This window comes from Pseudochaenichthys georgianus, chromosome 21 (genome assembly GCF_902827115.2).
Source record: "Pseudochaenichthys georgianus chromosome 21, fPseGeo1.2, whole genome shotgun sequence".
Lineage (NCBI taxonomy): Eukaryota > Metazoa > Chordata > Actinopteri > Perciformes > Channichthyidae > Pseudochaenichthys > Pseudochaenichthys georgianus.
The window spans coordinates 17,826,852-17,839,184 of NC_047523.1; the positions used below are offsets into that span (position 1 = coordinate 17,826,852).

At 39.0% G+C, this 12,333-nt stretch overlaps 1 protein-coding gene across 2 annotated transcripts in view; it reads left to right on the forward strand.

Moving 5' to 3' along the window:
• The window catches only part of asic4a (acid-sensing (proton-gated) ion channel family member 4a), a 120,313-nt gene extending 108,163 nt beyond the window's left edge, over positions 1 to 12,150 (forward strand). Inside the window, exons 5-10 of one of the 2 annotated variants that reach the window (XM_034110641.2) lie at positions 1,851 to 1,904; positions 4,086 to 4,239; positions 5,925 to 6,016; positions 6,175 to 6,254; positions 7,670 to 7,780; positions 8,821 to 12,150. In XM_034110641.2, coding sequence (XP_033966532.1) covers positions 1,851 to 1,904; positions 4,086 to 4,239; positions 5,925 to 6,016; positions 6,175 to 6,254; positions 7,670 to 7,780; positions 8,821 to 8,955 — 626 coding nt within the window. In that variant the 3' untranslated portion in view covers positions 8,956 to 12,150. The remainder of the gene's footprint in view (positions 1 to 1,850; positions 1,905 to 4,085; positions 4,240 to 5,924; positions 6,017 to 6,174; positions 6,255 to 7,669; positions 7,781 to 8,820) is intronic. The other variant, XM_034110642.2, reaches the window with a different exon arrangement.
• The last annotated feature ends 183 nt before the right edge of the window (positions 12,151 to 12,333 follow it).

Genomic DNA, 12,333 nt, shown 5'->3' on the forward strand with positions numbered 1-12,333 from the left:
ACCTTCTACCGCGCTCCAAGATCGTGATTGTGTTTTAATAAGCTATGAACTCAGGATTTGGGGAAAACCAGCTAAGATGGCCCCTATATCAAACTGTTACTGCACTATTTAATGTCCTTCACACCTGCAAACCCATCATGCCCATGGTTTAGATCATAACCTTTTGAAAAGCCCTCCATCTCACCAATCAATCGCAAGTCAGAAAAGGACTATTGAGTGGGAACGTTTGGAATTAATAGATATAGAGGTCTGTTGACAGAGCAGCAGAACTACTTTGCTCCGTGATGATGTATGACATCAGATATGATATTTATTATATCAGATCAAATAAATGTGGGAGCTTTTCTAGGCCATTTGCCCAGTTTGGCTTCAGAACAGGCCTCTGTTAGGTTGCCGGAAGCTCCCATTATTTCCCTGCACTTATCAATAGTGAATAAAATGTGTTGTTGCATATTAAGTGCTGAGATGTATTTATAAAGCAAGCCTAAGGAGCATGAGGCCAGCTCGTGATGGAAAATCTTTTTACTACCCCATGTGATAACGCAGTACTGTATAATTGAGACGCACCGCGCTGTGCTAAACACAATTTACACTTACAATTTCTTTATTATCCAGCAGTGCGAAGTACAGTGTGATGCTACAGTTTAGTGTTTGCTCAAATTTGTATTCACTTTTCTTGAGGGATAACAACAAAAATGTTAGTTATCCATTTCTTACTCATGCACACTTACATAATCCAGCAGCTGTTTGCACTCTATTTAACATGCCAGCAAATTGTTATCAGCATGTGTTTACATAATCCCACATTTGTTTACAGTCTGCTGCTTCTGTTTTTTCCAGTCTTTTGTACGAGTTAAATTGTGTTGTCGGGGGTTTGTGGTTGGGACACTGAATTAAATAGCAGTTTGTGTTGTATTCAGCTCGTTCTTGCTGTGGCCGATAGATTGTTTTTCTGGTGGCATTTTTATGCAGCTTTGTCTTTTAGCTGGATATCACAAAAAACACTTCATACATTAAAAAAAAAAGTTTTTGAGGTGGCTATTTTTAAAGCATTTTCTATTTTTGCTCATTACTTCTGTACTGCGAGGCATAGAAGCAAAACTGTGTTTTCCTGGATGTTTGGGTTTAAGATGAATATTTCAGCATTTCGTCCTGTTTCTATATATGGGTGACCACGAAAAAAAAGGCTTTTAAATTGTTCTTGTTCTAAATGTGTGGACAGCATGCAGAGATAGCACTCATTTTATGCCTCCACTCTCAAAATGTCTAGAAAATATAATTCACGAGATGATTTAAAGTTGTTTATTTTCTTCAATCAATCATCTTTAATGACGGTTTAGTTGGTGTCACATCATTGCTGGCTATAGCTATGACAGAAACAATCAAACTGTGTTCTGTTGATGTCAATAGACTCGCTCCTTAGATCATCAGACATTATTTCACTGTTTAATTAACATTTCTTATTGATTGGGACGGAGGCTTCCACAAGACATTAACTACGTGAACATTTTACCGACAGACAAACACACCTCATGCCGATGAATACCTGTCATTAATGGCCCCGACAGTGTGTTTGTCTGCGAGGTAATGACTCATTGATTGATTTTTAAAGACTTTGTAAAAATGCGTTATGTGTGAAGCCAGCATACTCCATTTCTCTATTGCAATAAAGGACGGACGTCCAATAGACTCACGCTCCGTGGATGGAAGTCACCCTGCCTGGCTTCATTTGAAGATGACTAATAAGCTGCAGAGCAATGTTCACAGCCGAGGCTCCTCATGGCTGCGGACGCGGGTCACTGATCATTTGTTTCTGATTGATCAGACTCATTTTCTGTTCTCCTTTCCAGGAACTGCTGATATCTGCCCTCCCAGTAAAATCAACTGTGTTGACAAAGCACTCGGTAAGAAACAATCTTCCTTCATTTCTTTTCTCATTACAATAGATTCCCCCAAAGGGAAATGGAAACACACTCAGTAAATATGATAAGGACTTTTTTTTTTCTGTACTACAAATACCTAGAGGTAGACTTTATATTTCTAAATTACTTTTCCCCATAGTGATTTAGTCACTTTAGTGCTTGATGGCCGTGTTGCCTCCATTGTTGGACTGTTAATATTAAACCCACTCTCCATTCCTGTATATCTGCACCCCCCCCACCACCATCCTTTAGCTTTGACTCCGGCCTCTCTCTCCTCCACCTCACATCGTGACTGAACAAAGGTGCCTTGGTTTCAAAGGCGGTAAAAAAAGAATTGGTCACAATTATCATTTCCCAGCTAAATAAGCCAGGAATTTAATTATGTCTCTCTTTGGTGAGTCAGAAACCTATTTAGAATATGGTTGAATGAAATCTTAGATATATCTCACAAGAGAGGACCATATTCATGTGGGTCATTTTCCTGAATCGAATAGCGTGAATAGATTCACCCTCCATGAAAGGTAATAAATTAGAATATCATTTATATATTTATATTGTACGGTGTTTTGTTCCTATACCAGACAATGATAATATGCCAGCGTGCTTCTGCATACACATGACCTTATTGTTAGTATAAAATACATAAATCATCAATTTGTAATTACTGCTTTCAGTGCTCCCTCTCCCGCCTTTGTCTGGACTGAATGCATTTAGAATTTGAAAAGAGATTTGGAAAAGCTATTTGCTCCCCTGTGTACTCACTGTTGTTTCAGAGTTAGGGTTTTGAATATGGATTTGTAAACGTGTGAGCAATTCCTGCCTCCAAGTTAATTGGGTGTAAGTCTACGTATGCATTTGACATCGTCATCATTCATTCTCAAAACAAATGTCGTAATTATATTGCCGTTAACACTTTTGACACAGTAATTGTCTGAAATAATATTGTTAGAGTAACAAATCATTTTTCTATCCAAAATGATATTGGTCTGTTAATCTTATGTTATCTGTTTCTACTACGTTAGAGACCACTGCTGGAGAAGTCTTTAAAACCTGATTTTGTGCACATTTTATTCGCTAAATGATTTTCTGCAAACTGTTGATTCTCCATTCAAAGGCTGTAATGAATTTGTTCATCCTCAAAAGGACCTATACATCTGGGAGAAACATTAACTGCTAGTAATTTTCTGAGCATATGAAGTAATACAATTAAATGATAATGAGCTCGGACTGCTCCTTTTTTCGATAAAAATACACATTTTAGCCTCTATAAACCCTCCTATCTGTACTGGAGAAGCATCGGAGAAAAAGCATAATTATCTCTATCAGCTGAGATATAGAAAATGTTGTCCATCAGCACACACTTGTCAGGTAGCTTTACATGTATCATAAAAACTGTTGCTATGGTTACCTGCTGTCTAATGTTCGTGGTGGATAAACTGTTGGCTGGAACTGTGAATTAAGTGTTGTTACACGGACGCCTGCAAACCAATAAGAAAAGTATAAAAAGTATTTCAACTTGAAACTTTAAAGTTACACCAATCAATATTATACAGTATAATCATATCTGTCGCTCATAGTGACAAACCCACAAATAATTATCCCGATGCACTACGGAGCATTTTAGCATCTTTTAGCTAGTTGTTTTGGTCTCACTGTTTGGTTGACTCACCGCTATCTTCAGCCTTGTTTACAGCTGTAGCACATTGCTGTTTTTAGTGATGTAGTATTGGATATAAACGCATTGTATTCTACCAGCCTGGCATCAATAACACACAGACAAATTAAGCTAGATGGTAAACATAGAATTCAGCACGTAAATAACCACATAGAAAACAGTGAAAATGAAAAGTGAAAATCGGACTTAAACTTGCCAAGTGGCACACACAGCTACAACATTGCACATTTTACTATAGCCATTACTTCTTTATGGGGTGATAATAGTGTGCAAATGTTGTGTTTACAGCCTGTTCTGCGGCACCCAAGTACTAAAAAAGTATTAGTATTCTTATAGGTCACATTCCCTTTCCATTCTACTTTTTCATTTGTTGCAGCAAGTGTTTGATTCTGTGAAGTATCCTGTATGTTTCTCTGGTAGAAGGCCAACAAATGGTCACCTTAACTGATCCAGTCTTTAGCTGTTAAACTGTTTCCATTGTGTTGCAGCACAGCTACAGAAGAACACTGGGGATACCTGTCCATGCGAGACGCCTTGTAATCTCACGCGCTACGGTAAAGAGCTCTCCATGGTAAAAATCCCCAGCAAAGGCTCTGCTCGCTATCTCTCCAGGAAATACGACAAGTCAGAGGACTACATCAGGTACCAGACTAAACTCTCGTGCGGGCAGTGATGTGCTGCCTCATAAAATGGGCCATAAACTATGACCTCCGGTGTGTGATAACAGAAACCCACCCATAAATATTAACAAAAGTCGATTACATGTTTACAGTACAAGCATCAGTTTATGTTTTGACTTTGGGTGAATTGATGCTCTACTTTAAATTAAACAACACATTTAATCTGAACTCTTCATGGTCAGACTGCCACACAAAAATATCTAATGTAATAGATACTCCATTAAAGGGATACAATCAAGAAGGGTTTTCTCCCAGTACTCGCATTAGATTAGATTAGCCATTCTTTTTTTCTAACTCATCAAACTGCAAATGTTATTAAGATAGTTTCATTACTTTCATGTTTTTAGCACTACACACAAAACCAAACTAGAAACAGTCCAAATGTCAAAGAAGGTCCAATCTTCAATTCAATCCCCATTGAATATTTTACACAGAATTATTTGACATTGTGCTTGTATATATATATATATATATATATATATATATATATTTTTTTTTTTTTTTTTTTTTTTTTATAAATACTTCCATCGCAATATTGTAGAATCTGGTCTCCACAGATGATTGTTGTCTGTAGTTACTTTTGTAGCAGCTTCAGCAAGTCAGCGTTAGAAGTACTCAGATCCTTTACTTAAGTAAAGACTATGGTCTTTAAGTAATCCACTCCAAGTGAGTGATTTAAAAATGTAAAACTACAAATAAGTATCAAAAGTACTCATGCTGCACAATGGCCCTTTTCAGAATAAGCACAAGCACAGTTATTATCAGCTAAATCAAGTATCAAAAGTAAAAGTACTCAGTAGTATGCAGAATGGATGTTTTCACAGAATGAGATTATTTTGGTTATGATGCTTTTATACATGTAATGGCATTTTTGTATTGTAGTTGGCCAATGTGGAGCAAATTAAGATACGTGTAGACCAGTACTACTATACTGCATTATACAATATCAGCATATCATGTGTTTTATATAAGTAATTGTGAGTGTTAAATAAATGTAGTGGAGTAAAAAGGACAATATTTGCCTCTAAAATGAAGTGGAGTAAAAGTATAAAGTAACACGAAATGGAAATACTTGAGTAAAGTACAAATATGTCAAAAATAGGACTTCAGTACAATATTTGAGTAAATGTACTTAATCACATTCTACCACTGAGTTTAGTAAATGGGGCAATTTGCTCGGATTCATTTGTCAAACAGGCAGGGATTTGACTTTGTAATCCTGTTCTACAACAATGAACATCACTAATATGCAGATAATAATCAACCTGATGCATTTACAATGTGCTTATACTGTAATTCCTCTCAGTGATTAATAGACAAGAAAGTGGTAGAAAGTCAACATGCTTAAACTAAAGAGCTCGGAACACTTAATGTGAGCAGACTTTCTAAATCCAGAGACATCAGAGACGTGTCGGTGACTGAGCTGTCTGTGCTCGTTCTGCTCGTCTCAGTTAAACCCTGAAACACCTCATTATCTCACAATCTCTGGGTAGAGAGATGACAGTCCCATCATAACAATTTACAGTGAGCATAAAGATGACTGGGAGTGGTACTTCTCAAATGATGTTAGATTTGTAGTAAATTTTAAAAACAGTGCAATTGTATTTCACTGCGTTTGACACCCGCCCTCCTCTTGTTCTTTTTCAGAGACAACTTCTTGGTCTTAGATATCTTCTTTGAAGCTCTGAACTATGAAACAATTGAGCAAAAGAAAGCCTACGATGTTGCGGGTTTATTAGGTGAGATTTCTGTCATTTTATTACCTCTTCTCAGAATATATAAAGTGAATTGTAGATGCTGAGTGAAATGTGTCTTTACAGTAGCTGCACATATTTTCCTGAATAACAAACATGAACTGCTTTAACATTTGCTACTTCCTATGGCTGTTTCTTTTCAGGGGACATTGGTGGACAGATGGGCTTATTCATTGGAGCCAGCATCCTGTCAATCCTAGAAATACTGGATTATGTCTATGAGGTATAGTGCCTGCAAACACATACCAGCCAATCACAATGTGAGATCAGAACTAATCTGATACATATAATAAACAGCTATTTTCTCCAGCAAGAGATGTGTTACGGACCGTTATACCGTTAGAGAAACCGTTATACCGTTAGAGAAAAGATTACATTTGTGAAAAATGTGTTTGTGCGGGGTACATATCACTGTTAATCCTGAGCATCAGAAAATCAATCAGACTAGCATCATTTGTTATGCATGTGAGGAGTTTTATTTGATTTCCAGGCTGCCGAAAGTAATTTCCGTTCAGGTCTGTGCCGAGGACGTCATACTAACCCAGATCATAAAATGAACGCCTTCCTCAGCTTCCAGCCGGCTACCAGGCAGGGATTTGACTTTTTAATCCCACACATGTAGGAATAAAGCAAAATCAGAGCGAGGGGCTGTAATGCAGACATCATTACATTACATTGCATTTAGCTGACGCTTTTATCCAAAGCGACTTACAATAAGTACATTCGACCAGGAAGACACAACCTTGAAGAAAACAGAATCATATAAGTACATCAGGTTTCATAGAGCCAAGTATTTCAAGTGCTGCTCAACTGGCTATAGATAAGCCAGTCCTTTGTTAGTATATAAGTGCTCTGTTAGCAGTTCTTTGTTAGTCATTCTATCGCTCGAGGTGGAGTCGAAAGAGATGAGTTTTCAGTCTGGAAGGTGTGTAAGCTATCTGCCGTCCTGATGTCAATGGGGAGCTCATTCCACCATTTTGGAGCCAGGATAGCAAACCCACGTGTTTTTGCTGATGGGAACTTGGGTCCCCCTCGCAGCGAGGGGGCAGCGAGTCGTTTGGCTGATGCAGAGCGTGGAGCACGCGCTGGGGTATACAGTTTAACCATGTCCCTGATGTAGGAAGGGCCAGATCCATTCGCAGCATGGTATGCAAGTACCAGTGTCTTGAAGTGAATTCTAGCAGTTACTGGAAGCCAGTGGAGGGAGCGGAGGAGCGGCGTGGTGTGGGAAAATTTAGGAAGGTTGAAGACCAGACGAGCCGCTGCATTCTGGGTGAGCTGCAGAGGTCGGATGGCACATGCAGGTAGACCAGCCAGGAGGGAGTTGCAGTAGTCTAGGCGTGAGGTGACGAGAGCCTGGACCAGAAGCTGCGTCGCTTTCTGGGTCAGCTGGGGACGCATCCTCCTGATGTTGTAGAGCGTGTATCTGCAGCAACGGGTTGTAGCAGCGATGTTTGCAGTGAAGGACAGGTTGTTATCTAGGGTCACACCCAGATTCCTTGCAGTCTGGGTCGGGGAAACAACAGAGGTGCCGATGTTGATAGTCAGGTTTCATCACAGTAATGAACTCCTCACTCTGCCGCCTCTCCCCCGCTCATCTCTGCTCTTTTCGCCCTCCCCGCTGCTGGGTAAAACCAGGTGATCAAGCAACGGCTACAACGTCTGTTGAGGCCGCAGAAAGAGCAGAAGAAGAGCAAGCAGCAGCCCAGCACTGTTGCAACAGTGGGCCTCGAGGAGATGAAAGCAAAGGTACCACACACTGTACGCTAACAAATAGCTGCTGTTCTACCCAGTACACAACTTCCCCTGCAGCACTGTAACAGCATGAGGAAACTTCAAGACAATCATTATTAATATTCTAAAATGATGACTAATGTTCTGTTCCCAATTAGTCTTAACCACGGAGGAAAGCATGTCATCCCCTGGAGCTTGGATTTGCTGTCGCAACTTTAAATCTGAACAATACACCCTTGTCTTATCGACCATCACATCACTGTGTCTCAATTCCACATGATAAACCAAAACAGGTTTTTGTTTTCCAGCCAGTGGAAAACAAAAGAGCATTTATTCTGTTGCTGTTCAGTATCTGCAGCTTTCATTAGGTTTGCCTGGTGTGTCACAATTTATATTCCAGTAGAGATGCAGAAATACAATTAGTGTTGGACTATGGGAAGAAAACACCAGTGCCTATAGGAGAATTCATTGTCAATTCACAGAAAAACATTCTGCTCTGATACCTGAAAATAAAATGGAGAAATAAGAAGTAATTTATTCTCAGCTACTATTTACCTAAATATCTTTCTCCATTGCTTCCATGGCCATTTGTAAGTGTTGCCCTCAACATCTCACTGAATTATCAAAAAGTTACAGCTGAGAAAATAAACATTTTAATATCATCCTGCAACTTTTTGGATGCATTATGAAACATGACATACAGTATTATTACACTGGATTAATGTTGCCTTCAACTTTTATATCAAATAATGACATTTTATAGGGAATACTTCATTTTTTACTTTCTCTTCTAAAAATGTTGACAGAACCAGGCTGCTTGCAGTCTTCTTGCTAAGCTGGAGGTATTGCTTATTGCTTCTTAAAACTGCCTGGAGTGATCCCAAAATATTTCACTTTAAATTACATATGACATGATATCTACCGCAGGATGAACTTATTTCACTACTGTCAGGGTTTTGAATGGCTGTCAATAGATTATTCTCAATGTACATTCTCGTCTTAGATTGTCACGTTACTCATGTTCTTTGAAGCTGACGTGTTTGCTGTGCCCTCAGCAGGAGCCCAATGACATGACACGGAGTCACCCAGAGGGGGCGTATGCCAACACCATCCTCCCCAACCACCACCATCCGCACCCTCACCACCATCGCCCCGGGCACCATGGGGTGTTTGAGGACTTCGCCTGCTAGAGCCAACCGACGTCCCCTGTCCTGGTGACACCAAAAGATAAAAGCTGTCTGTGTTCAGATCAATTACAGAGCCTTGGCGTTTGCGTCGCTCCTTTGCTGTCACCAGTGAAAAGCTACAGCCAAAGTCGAACACCAAACTCGTGCTGCTAACAAAGCACTTGTACGTACAGTATTTAGGCACAAATCGGACACCGCTTTTTCGTTTTTCTCTCTGGACGCCTCTCATCTTCGTCCAGCTTCACACGAACACGTCTTTGTGTTTTCAGGACTGGTTTTCGGTACATGATCACAAAGAACGACAGGAGGACCGCATGTCAACTTGATCCAGTTTATACTCCGATTATTTATTTATCAAGCTCAGATTTATTTTGTTTGTATCCTCTCCTCCATCTATTCCTTCATGGAAAACACTCTGTACCATGACATGTCGTTACACATTATGTCATTATTTAAAGAGATACTATTATCTACTGTATATGTTCTATATTGTATACAAGATGAGAATACTTACAGTAATCTCACTCATGCTTCATCCATCAGATATACAAGGGGGGTTATTTAGGCTATACTGTATGACCTTGGCTTAGAAGATCTAGCAGCATCTTTGATAAACTGTCTGCTCTGTGGTTAAGGTGTTAGAGAGTAGCATTGTACCTGTATATAAAACTTGAAAAGGAGAAAGTTATAAAGTTCTGTTTCAATGGTTGTTTATCTTCAGTTAATATATAACTTATGTAATATGAATTTGAGTTATTTATACATTTTAGAGAAGACTTTTATACAACAATAACGATCACGATTGTAGCATTTACTGAACACTTTATGATCTGCAGAAATGTCAGACTGACAAACATCAATACATGTGTCCAGCTGACACACATGGACTGTATGGATTGTGATATACTATTATCTACATCTTTTCCTTTTATGCTTTTTTTCAACACTCAAAACCTGGATGAGAGTTGAATGATGTTTTCAGTTATGACATGGTTGTACTTCTTCTTATTCAAATCATTTCTGCCCACCATCCACTCTCCACTTTGGTTAGCATCATAACTTTAAGCTGACATAAGCAATAAGAAACAGAATTTAATTTTTTGCCGAGTCATCTCCGTCAGCTTGTGAGCCAGTACCACTGTAAAAGTCTAGCAGCTATTTACAGTTCAGACCCTGTGTGAGTGTGCCTGTGTGTGTGTTTGTTTGTTTGTTTGTTTGCATGTACACTTTAACATTTTTGCACACATGACTGAGCAGCACATAGAGCTGAGCTGATCCGTGGGGCGAAAAAGGAAAATTGGAATAGTTAGAAAGAAAGTAGGGAGTTTTATTGCAGTGTGGCAGTTTTTATCGATTAAATGTAGGGTAAGGATGGCTCAGAGTTTAATTAAAAAAATTGCTCTGGAATGCTGTAATATTCTTACTGGGACGCTTAATCCTCAATGGGCGGGACAAAGACACAAAAGAGAACAAGATGGCCGAGTGGGAATGAAAAATAAAAATAGAGACTTATCTATTCATCCATAATAATGTCCGTCTGCATCATTGAAGGTCTGCTTGCTCTCTTATCCTTATGCAGGGACTTAACAACCTGTAACATCTGGATTCATATAATCTGGAAGTTTAAGCCTTCTGTCTTGGGTTACAATTTATAAATGTATACGTATTACACTGTAACAGTGATACTAACTTCACCATAGAAGCGGGACAGACAACAATGGAAATAGTTGAGAAATGATTGATTATGTTGCACATGCATGCTACAGTGTAGCTCCAGGGCACTGCTGCTGATGGTGGTGAGAAAGGGGTCCAGCTCTTTGATCCAAATTTTAGTTTTCAATCCGTTTAATTTTTTTTCAGCATTGTTCTACTGTGTGTCGTCTCTTCTTCTCCTTGTATTAATGGTTCCTTTAACCAGACGTCTTTGTTAACCTTGCAACCTTTTTGTATTTTGTTGGTTGTCCTGCTCAATATACATACAGTTGTTAAACGGCAGTGGCTTTTGTTATGTTTGTTGTAGTAGCTTTTGTTGTGCTGTGACATTGATCACTCTCGGTATCGGGATTTTTTAAATAAGGAGGCACACAGGGACCAGGAGCTAGTCAGATGGGGGTCCATGGGAAATAAGAACATTCTATTAGAAATAAATACAGCATTGACAATTTACTTAGAAAACATTTGGCACAAATGTGTGGCTCTTGAACAGTGCAGTGTGCCCTAACACAGGTGGTATTACACTTCACCAGACCCTACATTGCCCCTGCTACCCCAGCCCAATGGCATTAGTGGCTAGTGGTTGACAACATTAAAAGAATGACAGAAGATACATGTTAAGTTATGTTAAGTTCCTGTAGTAGAAAATGGCTTTGGATCTAATTAACTACGGATAGTACTTGTGTTTTTATAAGAAAAGGCACACTTGCATCATTTTTTGCAAGTATTAGTTTAGCTTTGTTTTCCTCTTTAATGAAAGAAGCATTCAGAAATGACGAAATGGAAGACATGCAGTCTTTTTTTTTATTAACTCTCACCCACAGAATATTAGACGCTTTGTTTTATTAGTGTGTTGTAATTCATCTTCCATATTTGAAAATTCACATTTTGTTGTATTACAGGAAATGATGTGCTTATTAATAACTAGACAATTGTTTTTGTCTGGGAGGAGATGTTGATCATGTTTCCCTCATGGTAACTGTTCATGCATTAGTTTCGGCTTCAAAACAGACATTTCATCCTGTTTTGCTGCCCTTTGTGAACAAATTGTGTTGCTAAATATGACTGAAGCATAACCCTAAACCGCACAAACCAAGCCTGCTTAAAGACAAGCCTTTGACAATCCACTCAGTATGTAATTCATAACAATTGTCTGGCAATGTATAAAATACTTAACATCACCGAAAATCATGTTAACAAATGTAGACATAATTTTTCTGTTAATCCTATCCGTGTTGTGGTTGCTACGACGTTGCTATTCACCACTTTAGCTAACAATGAGATTCCACAGTCCTCCATCTGTCAAATCCCCTCCTCCTGTCAAGTAATCATGGGCTATACATGGCCGTTTAATATTCATAATCATGTGTCACTTTGACATTTTCAAAAGGTTCCCAATCACAGTCTCTGATGGCATCCTGTACAGGCTATGCATAACAATCTTCTCCTCTGTCATCAATAATTGTAGCTATCCTCAGACGAGTCACACAGGAGGGGGTGGGGGGGGGGGGGTGTTGAGATGAATACTGGGCTGCATTATCACTGAACAGTTTTGTTTCAATGGTCAAGCCTGGGGTCCATGTAGAAAGCTTTTCTATCCTCCAGATGCTGAACTGTGTAAAACACAACCCGATTCATTCTATATACAAAAGCATTAAGAAAAAAGAG